At 35.8% G+C, this 22,849-nt stretch overlaps 2 protein-coding genes and 1 non-coding gene across 9 annotated transcripts; 2 read left to right on the forward strand and 1 right to left on the reverse strand.

The window, feature by feature from the left end:
• Positions 1-5,462: 5,462 nt before the first annotated feature.
• On the forward strand, positions 5,463-5,570 carry LOC121258918. Its single transcript, XR_005939469.1, has one exon. It is a non-coding gene; the product is annotated as a small nucleolar RNA R71 (small nucleolar RNA).
• A 2,491-nt stretch (positions 5,571-8,061) lies between these two features.
• On the forward strand, positions 8,062-14,250 carry LOC121257930 (silicon efflux transporter LSI2). Of its 7 annotated transcripts, none has more exons than XM_041159205.1 (4): positions 8,062-8,305; positions 9,170-10,555; positions 10,714-10,903; positions 13,873-14,250. In XM_041159205.1, exons 2-4 carry the CDS (start codon positions 9,368-9,370, stop codon positions 14,136-14,138), a joined length of 1,644 nt encoding a protein of 547 aa, XP_041015139.1. In that variant the 5' UTR covers positions 8,062-8,305; positions 9,170-9,367; the 3' UTR covers positions 14,139-14,250. The 7 variants fall into 7 exon arrangements, with proteins under 7 accessions (XP_041015139.1, XP_041015143.1, XP_041015140.1 ...); XM_041159209.1 differs by having other exon boundaries at positions 9,271-10,555; XM_041159206.1 differs by having other exon boundaries at positions 9,286-10,555.
• A 1,029-nt stretch (positions 14,251-15,279) lies between these two features.
• LOC121257614 (short-chain dehydrogenase TIC 32, chloroplastic-like) lies at positions 15,280-21,611 on the reverse strand. The gene is given in 9 exon segments (XM_041158717.1): positions 15,280-15,549; positions 16,101-16,147; positions 16,556-16,640; positions 18,610-18,688; positions 19,904-20,020; positions 20,022-20,055; positions 20,198-20,277; positions 20,455-20,686; positions 21,374-21,611. Coding segments are annotated over 9 exon segments (939 nt in total). The 5' UTR covers positions 21,480-21,611; the 3' UTR covers positions 15,280-15,390.
• Between the last annotated feature and the right edge of the window lie 1,238 nt (positions 21,612-22,849).

Here is a 22,849-nt window from a genome sequence, read left to right on the forward strand (position 1 = left end):
ATCTTCTTTTTCTTCTTCTTCTTTTTTTATTTTATTTTATTTGTTGCTGCAACTTTACGCAATCTATCTCTCACCTAAGACATGAAACTTAAAAAAAAACATAGATAAAATTCAAACGACTGAACTTTTTTTTTTTTTACAAGTAGAACAGCGAATAAACACATGCTAAAAAAATGAATATATATTTGAAATAAATCTGATAAAACAAACAATGTAAGAACAGAAAAGAAATGACTCGTTCAAAAACGAGTTTTCTTAGACTCAATATCCCTAAAGAAATACTGCCAAACAAATGGGATAACAGGCAAGACAACTACTCTGCCAAAGCGAACACTTGCGATCATTGTGCTATCGCATGTCGGTATCACTTCATCATGACAGGGAATCCCTTTTTTTTTTTTTTAACATAAATCAAAGACTGGTGGAGACGAATAAATAAGTAACTAGCATATTTTCAACAGAAACCCACACCCTAACTACATGTGACATTGTCCTCAATGTTAAGCAAATATGATGAGATATTCTATAAAGGCATGAATTAAACCATGATCAACACCACATAAAACAGGAAAGAAATCGCCTGAGATAATTGAGTGCACATAAGAAGTAGATTTCTGTCAAATTTAGAAAACACAAAAACAAAGGAAGGAAAAAAAAAAGAAATAAGGTTAATGAAAAATAATAATGAATAAATAAATGAATAAATAAATAAAAACTTGAGGAAAGAAATTAATTCTGATAAGATCCTCGAGAGCAGTGGATTCAATCTCTGGAGTAAAATCACCCAAAAATAGTTTCAACCTCTATCCATTGACTTTAAAAATATTACCATTCTTTGGATTTTCTATCTCAATAGTCCCATAAGGATAAACAGTTTTTACAACAAAGAGACCAGTCCATCGAGATCGAAGCTTGCTAGGAAACAAATGGAGCCTTGAATTATACAACAAAACCTTTTGGGAAGGTTCAAAGGACTTTCGAAAAATATTTTTATCATGAAAAATCTTCATTTTTTCCTTGTAAACACGAGAGTTGTCGTAAGCTTCATTCGTGATATCCTCTAATTCATTAAGTTGAAACTTACGAAGAGAGCAAGCTTTGTCCATATCAAAATTAAATTGCTTGATTGTCCAATAAGCTTTGTGTTCCAATTCCACAGGCAAGTGACAAGTTTTTTCAAAAATAAGTCTATATGGGGACATACCAATCAGGATTTTAACAGCAGTACAGTATGCCCAAAGAGCATTAGTTAGTCGTAAAGACCAATCTTTGCGATTTGGGTTAACCGTCTTTGCTAAAATCTTTTTAATCTCCCGATTGGATATTTCAACTTGGCCACTTGTTTGTGGGTGATAAGGGGTAGCAATCTTATGAGTAATACCACATTTCCGCATTAAGGCCTCGAAAGGCTTATTACAAAAATGTTTACCCCCATCACTGATAATGACCTGAGGTGTTTCAAACCTAGACAAAATATTTTCTTTCAAAAATTTCAGCACAATTTTATGATCATTTTGTCTACATGGAATTGCCTCAATCCATTTGGACACATAATCAACAGCTACCAAAATGTAGAGGTTGCCAAAAGCGATTGGAAAGGGTTTCATGAAATCAATGCCCCAACAATCGAATATTTCAATAACCAAAATTGGATTTAATGGCATCATATTTCGGCAGGTAATTCCTCCCAATTTTTGACAACGTTCACATGCTTTACAAAATTCATGGATGTCCTTGAAAAGAGTAGGCCAATAAAATCACATTGTAAAATTTTAAAGGCTATTTTCTTACTAGAGAAATGGCCACCACATGCTCCAGAGTGACAAAAAGATATTACACCTTGGAATTCACTATCCAGCACGCATCTTCTAATTATCTGATATGGGCAATATTTAAACAGATACGGATCATCCCAAAAGAATTTTCGTACCTCTACAAAAAATTTCTTCCATCCTTGTTGAGTCCAACAGTGAGGAATTTCATTTGTAACAAGAAAATTCGCAATGTCAGCATACCAAGGCATTTGAGATATACCAAGAAGTTGCTCATCTGGAAATGTGTCTTTAATAGGAACTGTCTCCATGGAATCTAAAAAAACAAGTCTAGACAATGATCAACAACATTCTCAACTGATTTTTTGTCTTTAATTGTGAAATCAAATTCTTACAGCAAAATGATCCATCTAAGCAACCTGGGCTTTGCATCTTTTTTAGCTAAAAGGTATTTCAAAGCTGCATGATCAGTAAAAATGACAATTTGGGACCCAATCAAGTAAGAACGAAATTTGTCAGGTGCAAAAATTACTGAAAGTAGCTCTTTTTTAGGTGTTGAATAATTCATTTGAGCACTATTTAAAGTTCTACTTGCATAATAAATAACACTGCTTTTTTTTTTCCCTATGTTGGCCCAACATAGCTCCAACTGCATAATCACTTGCATCACACATAATTTCAAATGGCAACTTCCAATCTAGTGATTGCATAATTGAGATTGAAATCAACATACCTTTTAGCTTTGTAAAAGCTATCGCACAATCCTCAGTCCACGCAAAAGAATTTTCCTTTGACAATAAATTGCACAAAGGTTTAGAAATTGTACTGAAGTCTTTAATGAACCTCCTGTAAAATCATGCATGACCTAGAAAAGATCTGACATCCTTAATGCTCTTTGGGATGGGAAAATTAGTAATTAATTTAATCTTGACTTTGTCAACTTTGATACCTTGAGTAATCATAAAATGACACTTTTCCCAGTTCAAAATCAAATTCTTTTCTTGGCATCTAATCAATACTTTTTCTAAATGAGTCAAACATTCATCAAATGAATCACCAAAAATAGAAAAAATATTCATGAATATTTCAACAAAACGCTCTACCATGTCACTGAATATGCTCATCATGCATCTTTGAAATGTAGCAGGAGCATTACAAAGTCCAAATGGCATACTTCGATATGCAAAGGTACCAAATGGACATGTAAAAGTTGTCTTTTCTTGATCTTCAAGAGCAATCTCAATTTGGTTATATCCAAAATAACCATCTAGGAAGCAATAAATTTTATGGCCAGCTACCCGTTTAAGGATTTGATCCATGAATGGTAAAGGAAAGTGATCATTTCTAATAACTAAATTTATCTTTCTGTAGTCAATGCACGCACGCCAACTAGTAGTAGCTTTAGTTGGGATCAACTCATTTTCTGCATTCTTAACTACAGTCATACCAGATATTGTAGGTACCACCTGTGTAGGACTAACCCATTTGTTGTCAGAAATAGGGTAGATGATCCTTACATCTAGAAGTTTCAACACCTCTGCTCTAACAACCTCTCTCATGTTGGGGTTGAGTCTATGTTGCATCTCTCTGGAGGGCTTAGCATTGTCCTCTAAATATATTTGGTGGGTACAAATTAAAGGACCGATTCCTTTGATATCAGCTACGGTCCATCCTATTGCATCTTTGTGTTCAATGAGAACATCAATTAATTTCTTTTCCTAAATTTTATCGAGTTTTGAGGAGATGACAACTGGTAATGTCTCTGCTTGGCCTAAAAATGCATATTTGAGTTTAGCAGGTAGAAGTTTCAAGTCAAGTTTTGGTGTTTGGACACTTGAGGGGAAAGGCACAACATCACAAGGTGGTAACTCCTTAAAACGTGCCCTCCACTTATTAGTATCTATTATAGGAATGGATTCTAGCAAAAAGTTCGTAGAAGCAAGCACATAATCATCATCAAAATTTTCATAATGAACCAAACTGGTCTCTAGAGGGTTAGAAAAAATTGACAAATCAAATTGATTTTGAACAAGAGTTTGAATCAATTCACTTCATGCACATCATCATCATCACCAGGTTGTTTACAAATATTAAAATATTCAACTCCAAAGTCATGTTGCCAAAAGAAATTATCATCACACCACTCATACAATTTATTAAAGCATTCAAGGTTGCAAGAAATGACCAGCCTAAAATTATAGGAATTTGAGTGCAAACGTCAAAGACAGGTTTTGTGTCCAAAACAATAAAGTCCACTAGGAAGTAAAATTTGCCTACATGCACTAACACATCCTCAACTATCTCTCTCGATATTTTCATTGAACGGTCAGCAATGTGGAGTGTTACCTTAGTGGGCTTAAGCTCACCAAGACCCAATTGCTCATATACCGAGTAAGGTAGAAGATTAAGACTAGCACCAAGGTCTAGTAAAGCTTTCTCGATTTTAAAGTTCCCAATAACACAAGAAATTGTTGGACAACCTGGATCTTTATATTTTGAAAGAGAATTATTTTGAAAGATAGCACTTACATGTTCTGTGAGGAAAGCCTTCTTTTGCACCTTTATTGTACGCTTCACTGTACACAGATCTTTCAAAAACTTAAAGTAAGATGGAATCTATTTAATAACATCCAACAAAGGAATATTAGTTTTTGCCTGTATAAAAAATTCAAGAATGTCAGCATTTTGAACCAATTTATGAGAAGGTTGCAACCTTTGGGGAAAAGGGGCAAGTATTGGGGCTTTGACAGGCATATCTAACTCAACAGTGTCAAGTTGACCCCCACTCTTGGAATTTGAGAATTGTTGGTTTTACCATCTTTCATTAAAATACTTTTATCAATTATTTTTCCATTACGTAGAGTGATGATGGACTTGGCATGTTCAGATTTTGAATCATAGGAATTTGAATTACTTACCTCAAATTGTCTTTTGGGATTTGGCTAAGGTTGAGTAGGAAACTTACCCTTTTCTTGAATCCGCAATGCGGAGGTCAATTCACAAGTAGAACTCTTCAAGTCATTAATGGCTTGCATTGTCTGACTATTAATATTAGCTTGACCCTGCATAAAAGTTTGTAATGTCTCCTCAAGGGTTTTCTTATGTGGGGGCACATAAAGAGTAGAAACAAAAGGCCCTTGAGGATTTTGATGTGAATTGTAGTCATTTCTCCAACTAAAGTTAGGGTGATTCCTCCATCCAAAATTGTATGTATTTGAGTAGGGTGAAAGGGGCTTTTTATACATGCCAAGAGAATTGCAATGTTCTTTATACACTCATCTCATCTCAATAAGGGTTGGGCAATCTTGTGCAAGATGATCTACTTCCTGACAAACAATACAAAGTTTAGGGGCATCAGCTTGGTGAATAATGTTAGCTGCCATAGTTCCCTTCATCTTTAGTGCCTCTAACTCTCTAGTTAGGCCCTCCATCCTGCCTTCAAGTTATCTTATTCTCTAAGATGATAGATGCCTCCACTAGAATGAGTTTGATTGGGGCGTGCCCAATTGGTAGTGTCAAAAGCATTTGGTCCTGTCCAAGTGTGAGCCTTTTATGCAAGTTCATCCATATACTCTATTGTTTCATCCGGATCATTCTGCAAAAACTCACCATTATACATCATTTCAACAAATTGACGCTCTTTAGGAGTAAGACCTTCATAAAAATAGCTAACTAGACGCCAACTTTCATAACCATGATGGGGACACGAGCTAAGTGATTCTTTAAAACGTTTCCATGCTTGATACAAAGTCTCACTATCCTTTTGTTTGAAAGTTGAGATTTGCCTTTTCAAAGCATTAGTCTTATGGTGATGAAAGTATTTATTGAAAAACATTTGGGTCATCTCAGCCCATGACCCGATCGACCATGGTATCAATGAATACATCTGGCTCTTCGCCTTATCCTTTAGTGAAAAAAGGAAAAAACTTAAGTTGAACAGCATCCATAGTGGCACATTGACTATGAAATGTAGCAACAACCTCTTCAAATTTCCTAATATGCACATATGGATTTTCACTCTCCAGATCATGAAAAGTAGGGAGAAGTTGTATCATGCCAGGTTTGAAATCCATTGGAGGAATATTAGGAGGAAATATAATGCATGATGGTGTTGCTGTGAGTGTAGGATGAAGGTACTCTTGTAAAGTCTTAGGTTGATCTTCGTGCACACTCATGTTATATGAAAAAAATAATGAAATAAAATGTGTATCAAAATTAGATGGTGTGTCAAACAAATTATCAAAGAGAGTATCAGTGTCTACTTCAGCTCTCTTTGCAAATCTACCCAACTCATCTCTATATCGATGCATGCAAACACTGATAGACAAAGGAACGAGATTACAAAATGATATGAATATGAAAGCAATGCCACTCAATCCTTTTTTAAACAAAACTCGTATTTGCGAAAACAAGAGAAAGTTAACAATTTTTTTTTTTAATATCACATGTTACAATCCCCGGCAATGACACTAAAAACTTGTTGCGCCTGCTCTTTGGCTCAAAAGAGTGAACTAAAAATTCAGAGTAATTTTACCTACAAGTACATAGGTGTTGTAGTACCTAATATGATCGAATCCACAGAGATTAACTTATATGATAAAGAGAATAAAAATTAAACAATGAAGACAAATTTAAAAGGAATGTGCAATCAAATAGTGAAGATTATTGAGATTAGGATTTTTAAAGTAACAAAATATAACTGAAATGATAAAATAAATCAATATGGAGAATGACTAAGGTTTCGAGGATCTGTCTAATAATTTAGAAGATTGTTTTCAATCAATTTAGCTCAGTTAAACTAGAATAATGATTCCTTCTAACTGGAAAATTTAACAGTTAAGCCCAAGAAAATTAATCACTAAAGGTAAAGTTGGAACAATTGATGATAGAAACATTCACAAGCCCATTTGAATATCACAGAGATTTTTCAAGCACCCAATGTATTCAGAAATCACAATGGATCAAGAAAAATATATAGATAATCAAAGTTTCTAATAATAAAATCTTTCAATCCATCAAACTCACAATATAAATTTTATTATTGATTCAAAATAATATTTAAATCATTAGACTTTACCTCTTAACCTTAGTATGAAAATTTAGCCGGTTCATGATAGAAATTGTTGGTTGAAGTTGAGAGAGCCTTCCCTTTCTCTGGGAGAAAGTGTGAGGTTCTAGTGCCTTTGTTCTATCAAAGGTTAAAGTCTCACCTTCTGTGAGCTTGTGTAACGTTTCTTTTTACTGTTACTGGTCTTTGGGTGGTGAGACGTAATGGAGGTTGAGGATTTGGCATCACGATGGGAGAGGTTTTCCAAAGAAGAGAACACCTGTTTCCATTTCAAGCAAGAGAACACAAACAGAGAGAAAAAACGAGACAAATACTGTATAGTGGGGAAGGCTCTGACCGAGAAGGGAGTTGATAGCGAAGGTTTCAGGATCACAATGTCTCAAATATGAAGATTGGAAGGGTGGGTGACCTTTAAGGAGCTTGGTGAACAATGCTTTTTGATCGAGTTTCAGAATATAGAAGACAAAGAAAGGGTCCTGAGTGGACGTCCATGGTTCTTTGACAGACACCTCCTCACCATGATGGAAATGGATGATAAGGTATCCATATATGCATTGCAGTTTCGCTTTGAACCCTTCTGGATACAACTCCACAACCTTCCACTATCAGTCATGACAGAAGGTTTTGAAGAGCAGTTTGCAGAGACCATAGGCCCTGTCATTAGAGTTGATGCAGAGGCAGATGATCGTGCATGAGGTAGGTGTCTTAGAGTAAGGGTGGCTGTGGACCTCAACGAACCATTGTTACGAGGGAAATGGTTAAAGCTAGACGACAAGCAGCACTGGATTTCTTTTAAATACGAGAGATTGTAAAATTTTTGTTTTCATTATAGTGTTCTTAATCACACAGGAAATATGTGTGGTTTTGACGGAGATGCAATTGAAGTTGTTTGGCGATCAGCGCCACATCGATTTTGTATCCAACGGCGTGTGGGCCTTGAAGTTCCCCACCGACCAGGTGTTTAGAAAATTCGTCTTTGAATTTCAAGATTATTTGTTTGAAGTGTTCTAGATTTCGAGTTTCAGAAATCGGCAATTAAAAATTACAAAACGACGATAGTGCAATCCGCACCATTTCACTAACCCCACGTGGAATCCTGGTCGGTAAATAGCATTTTTGCTTAAAAAAGGCACAGAAAACGACTAGGGCAGCGGGCCGCCGCCATGACGTGTGACGAAAAGTTTTGAACTTTTCTCCTGTCTTTTCCAAAGAAGTCGTGACTCATGTGTTTGAGGCTCAATTTATAATTAGGCAGTTCGTTTCATCCACTTTCTTTCTTTCTACTCTGGCCCAAAAGTTTCAGTGGAATCTAATCCATCCAATCCCAAAGCAGGAGGCAGGAGCTGAATACAAGTTTCAACTTTTACACGCAGCACTTTTCTAATTTTGAAAGTTGCAGATTATTTCAACTCCCTCTTTGTTCAGTTCAGAGGTTGAATGTGACATCTTAGTTCCTCAATCTCAGGTTAGAAATTGTCTCTTGGGATTTACCTTAGAAATCCACCGAAACGGCCATCGAAATCGCACTTCACTACCTATAGATTTTGACTCGTGCGAGTCATGCCGTCTCAATCCTCCTGTGAAATTAAAGAGGGGCTTAATATATATTGACTTCTTATGCATTCCCTCACATTTCTTTAATGTATGTCGAAAACTTCTGATTCTGGATATTCTGGTTTTCTGAGACTCAGTTCGGAATCTCACTGAGATTAGCTGAATAATACGTTCCGTTGACCAACCAAGTCTCGTCGATCGACGATCAGTTCGTTTGGGAATACAGATATTTTTTATTTACTGATTAAGAAAATGATAATAGTAGGTTACTATTTGCCTACTATTTTTTTACTATTTTTTTTTTATATTAAAATATATTTTTTTAATTTTTTATTTTAGAAATGATTATTTGTAAAATTTTGTATTTTTTTTTTTATTTTTTTAATGATTCAAAATGTTAAAAAAATACTTAAAAAGTATGATAAAAAAAATAAAGAACTTCAAATTAGTAAATGGATAGTAACCTATCACTGCCATATATCCAAACCGAGTACATTTGACGTGCCTCGGAAACAGAAAAATTCAAACATTCATTTCGGCTGGATTTAGCTTTCAATATGAATCCTGGGTTCTCCTCTTATAAGCAGTTCTAGATAAAAGAACAAGAAACAAGAAAAATCTGGATTGTTAGTGCTAGTTGAACTTGTCGATCTCTTGTATTACTTGACATGGGCTTATTGTCTGTTAGTTTATTAACTATAGAGTATTCGAAGCTGCAACATATCTGCATTCGTATCTTCCTAGAATTTTTTTGAGCTTAGTCTTTACCTTCCAGCTGTTTAGTCGCAGTTCTTCAATGAATTTTGCTATCATGTTAGTGCGCTTAATGTATTATAGTGTCGGAAGATATATTCTCCACAGAAATTTAATTTTCAGTTGTTTTATAGTAAGATGGCGTCAGCTAGCTGTGGAATTTCAGTAATATATTGAGCCCTTGGAGCTGTAGAGTTTTTTGGCTTACCAAGCCGAAAAGATGGCCTTGGCTACTTCTGGGAATGTGGTTCTAGGCTCCCTTGCTTTCGCAATCTTCTGGGTTTTGGCTGTTTTCCCTGCAGTTCCTTTTCTACCAATTGGGAGGACTGCAGGGTCCCTCCTGGGGGCCATGCTGATGGTTATATTCCAAATCATAACTCCAAATCAAGCATATGCTGCAATTGATCTCCCAATACTTGGTCTCCTCTTTGGGACAATGCTTGTCAGTGTCTATCTCGAAAGGGCTGATATGTTCAAGTACTTGGGAAAGTTGCTCTCATGGAAGAGTAAAGGAGCAAAGGACTTAATTTTTCGAATCTGCCTAATTTCTGCCATTTCAAGTGCGCTTTTCACTAATGATACCTCCTGCGTAGTTTTGACTGAGTTTGTTTTGAAAATTGCGAGGCAACATAATCTCCCACCTCATCCTTTCCTTCTTGCTCTGGCGTCTAGTGCGAATATTGGGTCTTCAGTAACTCCAATTGGCAACCCCCAAAACTTGGTTATAGCTGTTCAGAGTAAGATATCTTTCGGGAATTTTCTAATCGGCATTCTCCCTGCGATGCTCTTGGGAGTTTTTGCCAACAGTCTAATTCTTATATGCATGTACTGGAGGTTGCTATCTATTCCAAAAGATGAAGAAGATGCGGCTATAGAAGTTGTTGCGGAGGAGGACCTGAATTCTCATCGCTTTTCACCAGCCACCATGTCACATTTTACATCCTCGAGTTCTCAGGAATGGAAGTCTACAATGGAAGCTATAAATGTGCAAAGTCCTCCCGACATAAATAGGAGCATGGGCCACGTCGAGACCATTAGAAACCGATTAACTCCCAGTGAGAATGATATCCACAGTGTCCATAGTGATATGTTGGAGTCCGCGAGAAATTCTAATGCATCAAAAGAAGTGGCAAATGATGCATCTTCTCAGAAAAGGGAAGAAACCACTACTTCACACAATGCTGCATCAGTGGAGAGACTAAGAGACGCACTTTCTGTACAGTCTTCAGAAGGGAAGGAAGATTTGACCTTGAGATGGAGAAGGATGTGGAAGTCATGCGTTTACCTTGTCACGATAGGGATGTTGATTGCTTTGCTTATGGGTCTGAATATGTCATGGACTGCAATTACTGCTGCACTTGCTCTCGTGGTTCTTGATTTCAAGGATGCTAGGCCATGCCTTGCAAAGGTATAATCTATTAACATGATGCTCTTTCTTCTTCTCCTTATTTTTCCCTTCAACTATTGGTGGAACTTGAAAATATTAGAGCATTCCTTGTAGTAGATAAGGAACGTGGATTGCTTGTTTGAGAGTTATATCTGAAGTCTATTTATGTTCATTGCTAGGTCTCCTATTTGCTTTTAATTTTCTTCTGCGGAATGTTTATCACGGTTGATGGCTTCAACAAAACTGGCATCCCAAGTACGCTATGGGACTTAATGGAACCCTATGCACAAATTGATCGGGTTAGTGGGATAGCAGTCCTGGCCATTATCATTCTCATCTTGTCAAATTTGGCTTCAAACGTACCAACTGGTATGTTGTTGGATTTCTTCCATGTATTTTTGTGTCATCCATTTCATCATTGTTCTTGAAAAATGAACCCTAGAAACCACTTGAAATTAAACAAAACCTCATGGACCAATACAAGAATTTACCCTTTTCATTACATGCTTTGTGTTTTCGATTGTTCCCATACTCCCTTTTAAATACTTGAGATTTTCACATGCATTTTCAAATCTCACTCAAGTTGAGAGTGTACCGTCATTCTTCTAAGCAGACCTTTCAATCTGAAAAAGTTTTCTAACTTGCACTCTTACACAATCTGGCACTTCTTAATTATTTCTGAAGACTTGAATAATTGCAATAATGGTTAGATCCCTCATGGTGGTTTGTCTCTCAATCACGGCACAGGGTGTTTGGGACAAAGTGCCAACTAATCTCGGAGATGCACAAACTCTCAGTAAGGAATTTTTCACAATTGCACCTCTAGTAATTAAAGGGAAAATTCGTCCAATCCAATAGCCCTAAGAGTGTGAATGCGGAGTTTCGAACCACCGCTTGGGCTTAGGGCCTTTTTCTCTTGCAATGTGCTAATTTCTCCTTTCCCAAAATCCTCCTTACCATTCCTAATCTCCTCAGGTTAGGGAGAATTCACCCTCAGATTTTGAAAGTCTTTGCTTCAATCCTTTGAATGCTGGGTCAGTCTCTTCTTTTTATTCAACATCACTCTATCACTCTTGTGCCTGTAAAACTCACTAAGATTGAAATTTCTTGCATCGAATTGATGGAAGCCAACAACCTCCCACAAAAATCGAGCTCTTCTGACAACATCTGACTGAATCCAAAATCAACAATTTTCTCAAGAAAAGTTGAAATAAAATTTTCAATCCCAGCAAAACCTACACATTCAGTTTTCCTAAAATTCACTGGCATCTCATCTTCAGACTATCACCTCATACTCTAGCATATCATTTGCTTGAATAAATGTAATAGAATCACCCAAACATTATTCACCTCCACAAGTTCATTCTCTACTGTCGGTTCTTCTTCACTTGTAGACACCTTGGTTGACAACAATTCCCTCTGTTTCCCGTAGTGGGTTTACATTTTTACTAGGTAAAAAGACAACCTTAACATGCTCAACGGTAAAACAGTAAGTGCTCCACTTTTCACTTTGAATGGCACCTGTATCATATTGCCAAAGTCTAATCTACCAAAGATCACACGCATCCATCTTAATGACATATCACCAAAGCTTATTTTTATATTTTGAATCAATAGAAAAAAAAAAAAAAAAAAAAAAAAAAAAAGAAGAAGCAACATTTAGAAACTGTTACCTCATCCTTTTGTGAAGCCAAGCCAATTTGTAAGAACTAAGATGTATCTCTGTCTGCAAGTTCAACTTCTTGACTGCTTCCTCGGAAACCTCATTCTTGAATCTCGTAGTTACTCGAATCAATCACTAGTTTACAAACCTTACCTCCACTAATCAGGTTGAAAGAAACATGTTGTGCAACCAATCATTAACCTCTATCTTATGAGGCATATAGTGCGCTATATGAACTGTTAACATAGGACCATTGTCTCCCTGGACCAACTCCTCTTCAGGTTGCCCCTAGACCCATCGTTATAAATAGGTTCCGAATCCACAATATACCCAAATCCTCATAAACAGGACTATGGGCCTCAACAAACAATCCCTTCCATACTTCCCACCCTTTGTGCAGTTTGCCACCCTATGATCCGATTACCATACTAACTATCGTGTCTGTGAGCAAGGTGACTGATTGGGTTGTATGTTTTTCACCCTCCTATTTGGCATGAGGGATGGTGGCCCACGTGCTGTAAGTGGTGGACTAGTGTTACTCGTGCCACCACCATCCCACCCATTGGCTATTACATCCCATTGTCTCCTAAACATGGCCTTTTCTAAATGAAAGGCTCACTGATGTTTCAGACACACTAACATGGTCAAAAAATTCAGTGTACTGAAATTATTGTCTCTTACCACCAAATATTGAGATGCCAATTAGTCTATAAAATTCATTAGTCTATGCATCTATATATCTGTTACCTTGTCGGAGATTTTGAAGTTGATGCATTGACCACAATCCAAGAATTCCTCTAAGTCAAAGACATGCTTGAAACTCCAGAATTTCTCTTGCAATGTGTGATTTACTCCTTTTCAAAACCCTCGTTGCCATTCCTAAACTCCTCCATGCATTTGATGGTGATGTAAGTTGCATCAAATATCCAAAACCCTCAGGCACATGATATCGAAAATAAATAATCACAAAAGAAGCAAGGGTTATTTTTATCACATTGACTGTGAGGTTATTTTTCATAAATAATTTGGTCTTTGATTGTATACTTTTTTCGTGGTTTAAACTGCATCTCAAGTGGGAACTTGCTCAGAGCTCTTTCACATAAAAAAGTATCTGGGTTACTTTTAAAAAGTATCAAGGGATTTTAAGTCGGAAGGTTGCTGCTATTATATATTGCTTGATATGAATTTTAACAAAACACGATTCATTTGAGCTCTTAAGTATTTTACTCCAACAAAAACATTGTGTTTTGAATGCACATAGCAACTTATACTTGATTATTTCAAATCCACATGTTAATAAAACTTAAATTCATCCACGAATTTCTGTAAGAAAATAAATTTTACTTGTCATTCTTTATTGAAGCAACTTTGGAATAAAAACAAAATCGAAATAATTATTTAAAATTCTTTTAATCCAACTGAATTGACTTACGAGTTGGGTGATACGTTTTAAACTTGGTACCACTGTATGTTATTTGTTGTGCGGTTCTAAAGATTCATACTAATGTTGATCAGTTCTTTCCGTTTGGGGAAAAATGTCTATACTACTGATTTATGATTACATGGCTATATATCCCTGATCTAAAGTACCATTATTGATCAGCTAGCGTTATAAAGGCCATTTTAAACTATTTTTATGGGGATTGCTTATATAGCTCATGCTTCTACCATGCAGTTCTCTTGCTTGGAGGAAGAGTGGCAGCATCTGCAGCTACAATTTCCGCGGCTGATGAGAAAAAGGCATGGCTTATTTTAGCTTGGGTCAGCACGATAGCTGGGAACCTCTCATTATTAGGATCAGCTGCCAACTTAATAGTGTGTGAACAGGCTCGCCAAGCTGATCCACACCTTGGGTACACTTTATCCTTTTGGAGCCATCTCAAATTTGGAGTACCCTCGACTCTTATAGTCACCGCTGTTGGTTTGGCACTTATAAGATGACTTTGACGATCACAAGAATTTGGATATTTTGTGTGTATAAAAAAGTGTAAATGTAGATTGTCTCAGACTTGAGCGACCAATAATGTGAATTGTGCACAAATATTGTTCAATATATTCGTTCCAAATCTTAGCATACAATATTAGATGTAATTTATGAGTAAAACACATCATTTCATGCAAAATTAAATGGAGAAAAAGCGACAATGTTTTGAGATGGGGTACGTGGACACTGTACAAGGCAAGGTATTGAATAATAAGCGACAATGTTTTGGTTTTGGTTTTGGTAGGCAGGAAAATTATATATATATATGCATATATTGTATTAAAAATATAGAGAAAAGAGAGGTAATTTATTGCCCGCATAAATTCAATGGTGAGTACATCTGTGAATGAAATAGAGGCAGAGATTCCGGAGTTCATTGTAATGGACTGGGAATTTGAGCGTAATATTCTTATTTTTTGTGTACACAATTGCATCTCATATATAAATCATTGAGCGACTCAAAAATAATATCCCAGTTAGGTCAGTAATGGGAATGCTACCCTCAAAGAGGTTGCTCGTGCATCGGATAGGATAAAATTGGTCAATTCACCAATTAATGTTATAAAACCACCATCCCATTTGTGTTATCACAATTATTAAAACACCTACAATATATATATATATATATATATATATATATTTATTTACTTGAAATACTAGCTGCATAAAGTTTTACAACTCAAAACATTGACCATTTATCAGAAAGGAATGGGTACTCTTAAGTACATATTTATTTTCATCCACCAATCAGCTAGTAATTGGGCATAGCTCATAAACCAAGTAATTACTCATATTCCCCGGTCCATTCCGGCACTTATCATCCACAGATGCTCAAAGGTTGCATTCATTTTTTCCCCACTCGCTCAGTTTAAACGCTCAATCAAACATTTTCTCAACGATAGTAGTGTAGACGCTGTACCATGACTTTCAAGGACATCGACATATATTGCTATTTTCATCTCGCCACAGTTCCCGGTGTTTTGCAGAAATCAGATGTTATGAGAATGGCAGATCTCTAGTCAAATTATTATAAATAAATAAAAAAGTAGAAAAAGGTAGCAAAAAGAGATTATGCGCGCACACACACGCACGCACATATATGATAAGACTCTCTTCGATTCGGGACATGATAAATATAGTTTTAATAATGTCATTTTATCTATATATTTTCAAATGGGAAGTATGAAAATCTTTGATGAGTTGAGTACATCATCTAACCAAATTCATGCTGAAATCCCAGAGTTTCTTTGCCAACTCGATGTCCCTACCTTGTTTGCTTGCCTCGGATCGGTTACTATCCACAAAGAATTCGCCACTCACCCCCTTAACTTGAGGGTGCAAGGCTGCATAACAAGTTGTCGCAGCTCCCTGTGATCATTTATAAACAATCAGAAGCAAGAACTTCTTTGTAATGATATGATGGCTGGATTGCATTCCCAGTAACACCCACGTGAACTTCCAGATTTTCATTCATTTTGTTGGAAACTAGGATTCAAGAGCATTTTAGTACCATCAGACAAGGCATCTACCCCTATAATGGTTATGAAAGGATGTACAATATGGTCACCATACTTTCATGAGACCTTATCTAAACGGTACTCATGAGACATTATAAACAGATTTGTTGGCGAGTAAAGATCTATTTGAAGCATTGATCTTCTTGTAGAACAAACAGGAGATTGAAGAGTTTAGAGACTATGTTAACAATAAGAAGCTCTCCCATTGACCCTTCTTTGGCATCCAGACAATGAGAGCAAAACTCAAGATGTCTAACACTTTCACGATAGAGGCAATTAAGAATTTAAAGTCTATTTGAACATTTAAATGAAGCGAATATCATCATAGTTCCCGGAAAATGTACGAAGGGTTCACGTATCTTAATTGATTCAGCTAACAGGTATAATTAAAATAATGCTTACCTGCTGAACATTTTTAAGCACAAATCGACCAAGCTTATCAACAAGACCTGCACCAGAATAAAGATATCTATTAACCCATGATATTTTGAATCAATCATGAAAGGAGTCATCCATGACCTTTGAGATTTTACACATTCTAATGTATCAGCCCTGCATATTTAAAATAGCGAAAAGAGTCAATAGCTTGCTCTAAGAAATCAAACATCTCCAACAATAGGGGTTTCAAAAACCTGTGAAAAGCCAATATATGAAAACATGGAGGAACTGCTGCATAATTTCTAAAAATATACCATGGTATATTCACAGGTATGGCTATGTTTACTCAAAAAAACTAAAAATCCATAGGATTGAAATAAACTAGGAAATCCAGTGGAAACTATAGTTCCACGATAGAACTACACCTACACCTACACCTATATACACGTATTTATAACGAGATTCAATAAAGTGGGTACCATTCACAATGTTGTTCTGGCGAAAAAGATTGGTGACAATTGTGCCAGGGTGAAGTGAATTTGCAGTTATATCCACCCCATCTTCCTGTTCAAGAAACAAGCACCAAAATAATGGATACAGCTTCAACATGACTTCATACAGACAGAAAAGTAAGCTCATGTATGTGTATATTAATATATATATATATACATATATATAAAAGCTAATACTGTAAATATTGCACAGAAAGGAGTTGCCAAGGACTTCTTTTGAAACTGTACATAAATATGACATGTAATAGGACAATGACAAATAACCTTGGCATGCTCTATACTTGTTAACTTTTTAATTGGCACACAATGTCAGAGAACAAACTCCCGACTAATCTTGGGGGTGCGCAAGCCCATGGTAAGGAGTTTCCTACAAGTGCACCTCGGGTAATTCAAGGAGAAATTCTCCCAGTCTGATGGCCCTTAGAAATTGTCTGCACCCAAAAGGATTCGAACCTTAAGACTTAGAGGGAGCATACCACCAAGACCAAAGCCCTTATCACTTGAGCCAACCCTTGGGAGTCAACTTGTTAATTGTTAGTTGAAGGTTCAAGTCTAAACTGCAAGAGCAGATACAAAGTTCAACAAAAAAAAAAACTTAAGCAAAATTTCACCTCAGAAATTCATCATTTTACAACAAAATATCCCTGTTGCTCCTAAAGATTAAACCACTAGGAAATGATTAAATATATATATCTTTATGCACAATAAGCAAGACTCTGACAGTCAAATTTGAAATTTCCCTCGTAGTCCACAATTGTAAATTGTCATTCCCTTCAAAGACTTATTGTACTGCAACTATTGAAGAATGAAACATGATACTCTTTATTAACTAAATAAAGGGTTTGTAAAAAGATAACATGGTCGGAAGCCAGAATACAATCATTAGGAGAAAAGAAGCACTTTGGATTAATTATAGGCCAGATAGCCTGCTAGTCATAAATAGATTGCATTCCACATAATCTATCACTTCAGCTTCTCTTTCCTAACAGGTCGGCATGGTGTTTCCATTCAAAGGCGTTAATTCCCCACTAATAGAGAATGAAACCATAGTGCGCTTAAGTTTGTTTTTTTGTGGCAAGTATGGTATTGTTAAGTCACTAAATACTACATTGTAAACAAATTTATATGTCCAGAAGTCTGAAGACATCCTGTAAAGGAAGGACTTAAAATAATCTTAGGCCACATGATCTATTAGTCACAGTTGGTTCCATATAGGGCAGCATTACACAGTGTAAAGCATATAAGGGACAAAGGGGTCCACATGTATTATCACCTAAAATTCTCTTAACATACCAAAATTTCTAACATTAATCTCAAACCATGAAGGAAGACTGAAATCCTGTCTTCATCCCTCTTCAACGATAACCAACACACATACAAAAACACACATGTAGATCCTATTTCATTCCTGTTATAGGACACTCAGTTGACCATGCATGTACTCAGACACACAGCAGAAATCTTTTTCTTAGTTGTCACAGGAGAGAAGAACACATGTAAGGCCCCTCTCCAACTTGGCCACTGAGAAGCTCCCCTCCTGGATGAAATGTTTAAGTATATAGTAGTGTACCTACATGGTTAGAAACAAGCTCTAACTTCTTGATTGCCATTCCTAGACTTCGAAGAAGGGAAAAGACAACCCCATTGGGCTATCCAAGAATATTTCCGATCACTACACCAAGGAATGACTTTAGCAAGCACACAGAATTTAAGATAAGCTATCATAACTGAAATACGTATCAAAAGCCAAATAAAAATATGAATTTTAGAATTAATTCAATGTTTACTAAAATATAATCCTAAAAATAAATTTATGAAAAATGGAAAAGAAAAGTTGCAAATAAAGGTAGATGAGTTGCAGTATTAAGCTATAAAAAGCATAAGCATCACAACAAACAATAATGTTGAGTTCAACAGTTGCCAACAATCAGAAAAGCTGCTTTTCTTTCATACGTAAATCATAAACTCTTTACTGCAAATTCATCTTCTTTTTCACTGCTCTTCTGGAGAAGTTCTGATACCTTGAAATGTCTTGCAAGCTCATTTGCGTGCAAAATATTGGCAAGTTTTGATTGGCCATATGCAGCTAGACTGCTATACCTGTATGTATGAAATTCCAAACACTATCAAATGTATGCAAAATTATCTGGTCAAAATATACCATAAAAATAAAATAAAATAAATAAGTACAGTTAGCAAAAAATACAATGTGACTAAAACTTTTCAGATTTTTAATTCTCAGATTAAGACAGTAATGTACATAAAGGTCAGATACTAACGGTGGATTCCGACTAAATAATTATTTTTTTAATTCACATCATATAACTTCAAGATTAATAATACTAAAATTATCAAGCAATTCATTAGCAAAACTCATTTATGAAGATAGACCTTGCTATAATGAATGGAAGAGGCTGACAAGCTATGCATTGCATCAAATTTTGAAAAATAAGAGTTTTTCTGTGAACTTGTTGGGTAGTGATGTAATTGACATATTGGTATGTGGTCTATTTTGTCAAGTGGCTTACGGTATCAAAGAGGAGCCCCTTTTGATTCAATGCTCAATGTGTCCAGGGCAACTATGTGGACCCAATTACTGGCTTCATGCAGAATGAATGAAGCCTAGGAATTAGGATCATATCTAGGAACCCACTTTGATGTGAACAGTATAGGTAATGATCTTTAGGCTATAATACGACAAAAGTTGGATGCATAACATGCACAAGAAATCCATTAGCCCCTGTTTGATACGATGCTTAATGTGTCCAGGGCAACTATGTGGACCAAATTACTGGTTTCATACAGAATGAATGAAGGTCAGGTCATATCTAGGAACACACTTTGACATGAACAGTCTAGGTAATGACCTTTAGGCTATAATACCACAAAATTTGGATGCATAACATGTACAAGAAATCCATTAAAAGTAGCTTAGGGTATCAAAGAGGAGCCACTGTTTGATACGATGCTCAATGTGTCCAAGGCAACTATGTGAACCCAATTACCGGTTCATACTGAATGAATGAAGGTTAAGAACCCACTTTGACGTGAACAGTCTAGGTAATGACCTTTAGGCTGTAATACCACAAAATTCGGATGCATAAAATGTACAAGAAATATGTTAAAAGTACATTCTGTAGATATAAAATGAAAACGAATGACAAAAGTTCTCTATAAAACTTAATAAGCCCCTTACAATTAAGAAGCAACTACATATTTATTGAGCATCCCAAGTGCTGATTTATCTGATAGGAACGGAATATCTTCTTGAAAGTGGATTCAAATGACAGACTAGTTAAGATTAGATTGTAGTACCCATGTTTATCATTTATTCTATCGAAACGGATTCCTTCACGGTATGAGAACCGGTGAGCTCCTGAGGACACATTAACAATTCTTCCTTCTTTACCACTTTTACGTGCTGTTCTTTTCAGTGTCCAACAAAAGATGTGTCAAAAGAAAATGACCTGCAAAAGAAAAAGAAATGAGAAAAAGACAGGACTAGTCCACTCCCACACAACTCAATTTAGCATCGAAAGAGAGCATTTGGTGATGATGTACGGACTGATGGGTCATTAGATAATAGATTCTCCGATTAATGCAAAATACCTAAGTGATTTATCGCAAACTGTAGTTCTATGTTGTCTTTGGAGAGCACGAATGGTGTTGCCATAACTCCTGCATTGTTGCTTAAAACAGAAAAGACAGAGTCACCCCTTGTTTAATCCCTTAGCTGAGGCTCAAGAAACAGAAATGTACAAAAATGTTTTCATGGGTGTAAAGCAGTGCAACAGTAATACATTTATGGACTAGTAAAAACTAACGTGGAAGTACAGCTACCATTACAGCTTGCACCCGTTTCTTACACTAGGATGTTCAGCGGAAGCCCAGAGGAATTGAAATCTGACGCAAATTTCCTTACAGACGCCATTGAGCTAAGATCTAACTCCATGGCGTCGACCTTGGCTACGGGGATTTCCTTAGCTATTGCTTCTTTGACATCTTTACCAGCAGCCATATTCCTAACTGCCATAACTACATGGACACCTCGCATCGCAAGAACTCGGGTAGTTTCAGTGCCAATACCACTAGATGCTCCTGTAATTGGAGGATCCACAAGCAACAAGTACGCCAGTTAGTGCAAGTAGCATATGGTTTTGAAGAAAATGTTACGGATGACGTTTTAAGATACTGACACTTTTTTGTGCAAAACAAGAATTCATGGAAAATTCCCATCAAGTCGAACAGATACATGGATTCCAGTTCTACTGATATAAACAGTCGAGATAATTAAATTTTGACAGCCAGAACATACAAATAGCTAAGGCTCTCATGGATTGTGAAAGCCAGAACATACAAATAGCGAAGAGAAGCAAAGCACAAAAATCATGCAGAAACCCCCTACAATTCAGTAACTTCGTCAGCAAGAAGTCTTCTTTCCTCGAAAATGAATGGCAGAGTTTACTCTATTTGAGCGGATGTGTGCTCTACACACCATCCACATCCTCGTCACAATAAAAAGAATTTGTCATAAAAAAAAAACGCGTCTTTTCACAACTTTCTTTCCAAAATCAAGCAGCAGTCATCTTTGATAGATCAATTTGTCAGAAAACCAAAGACAGATCAAGTTGTCATATTTCCGATACCATCAATGTGGGGTTCCCAAGTTGTCATCTTTCCGATATCAAAGACAACAAATGGGTAGTAAAATTCATCCTTCACGGAAAAATGAAATTTAAAAAGAAAAAAAAAAAAAAAAAAAAAAAAAAAGATAAGAACATGAACCTGTTACAATGGCAGTGAGACCAGTTCCATCAATCCCCTGAGTAACTTCCTCTGCCGTGGAAGATGAGGAAAACCCGGATGGCCCTTTTCGGTTAAACGGCCACATTCTCTCTCTATCTCTCTCTCTCTCTCAATCTCCCTCTACCTCTGTGTTTGTGCTTTCCTCGACGGTTCTCATCAGACTATAAAAGATCAGAATGGCAGCTCTGAATGACAAGTGTCAGGAATGAAATGATGGAGAGAAAAAGGTTTAAGGATCACTCGAGCTGCTCGCGTACTTCTAAAATAAGATAATGATAGGCTTTTTCGTGACATTCTTTTATAGAAAATCATCTACACACAATATTTTATATAATATATTATATAACAATATTTTAAATAAAAAATATTTTTATAAAATATCTTAAGTAACATAATTTTATAAAAATATTCTTATTTTATAACATTATTATACAATGTATTGTATAATTTATTATGTGTATATTATTTTATAATGTATTTGAAATTTTTATTTTTTTTTTATTTTTTTAAATATTCTTTAACATACTTAATTATTAAGAAAAAATTAAAAAAAAATATACAACTTTACTTATAGTCACTTTCCTAACCATTAAGTAAAACAATTTAAAAAAAATTAGAGAAAAAAAAGTAATAAATGAATAGTAAGAGGATAGTAAGCTTATCATTACTCTTTAGAAAATAACTTTTTCTTGAATATCAAAATTCTCTACTTTGCTGTAGACATGTCGAACAACATTCTAAATTCATAGTATACCTCAACCATAGTCTTCCATGTAATAAAATTTTATGGATTGTCATTTTTGTAGAGAAAATCATAGTATTTGTTAGTATTTTCTGATAAATAAAATTTGTAATATAGTATTTTTAAGTATAATAAATAAAATTGAGTGCATATTAAAGTTAGATTCATGTCTTTTTTTTTTTAAATAGAACTTACATTGATGTGAAATGCAAAGACAGAAATCTATCAACATTACATAGACTGTTCTAAATAAACAATAGACATAATCTGCATTCCATCTTCTATCCAAATTTGTTCATCTTCATGCACTAGACCAACTTTTACTAGTTGATGTGCAGCACAGTTTGCTTCTCTGAAAACAAAAGCAACCTGTCAGCTAGGTCTTTCCAAAAGCATTACTCTAGCATCATGTACTGAAGTCTCATAATCTAAACTTAAATCTTCATCACAGTTTGCAGCCTTGACAATAATCTGAGAATCACCTTCGAACACAACCCTTTCAAATCCCAAATTAGCACAAACTTTCGTTGCCCTTCTCAGTACCATGCCTTCTGCCACCACAAGTTTCACACAAAGTTTGCCATGATAGCTCCTTGATCATTCCTTATGATTATACCTAAACCTGTTTTATTCTGCTTTGTACAAACAGATGCATCCCAGTTTGCTTTAAGCCAGTTGTAGCATGGTTTCTTCCATCGTGCCTCTCATCTGTC

The sequence above is a fragment of the Juglans microcarpa x Juglans regia genome, chromosome 3S (genome assembly GCF_004785595.1).
Source record: "Juglans microcarpa x Juglans regia isolate MS1-56 chromosome 3S, Jm3101_v1.0, whole genome shotgun sequence".
In the NCBI taxonomy this organism is placed as follows: Eukaryota; Viridiplantae; Streptophyta; class Magnoliopsida; order Fagales; family Juglandaceae; genus Juglans; species Juglans microcarpa x Juglans regia.

Bases quoted from the DNA above. Each gene is read 5' to 3' on its own strand.
- LOC121257930 (XM_041159205.1), top strand. From the start codon at position 9,368: ATGGCCTTGGCTACTTCTGGGAATGTGGTTCTAGGCTCCCTTGCTTTC. The intron at 10,556-10,713 runs GTATAATCTATT...GTTCATTGCTAG, and splicing joins CTAGGCCATGCCTTGCAAAG to GTCTCCTATTTGCTTTTAAT. The intron at 10,904-13,872 runs GTATGTTGTTGG...TCTACCATGCAG, and splicing joins GGCTTCAAACGTACCAACTG to TTCTCTTGCTTGGAGGAAGA.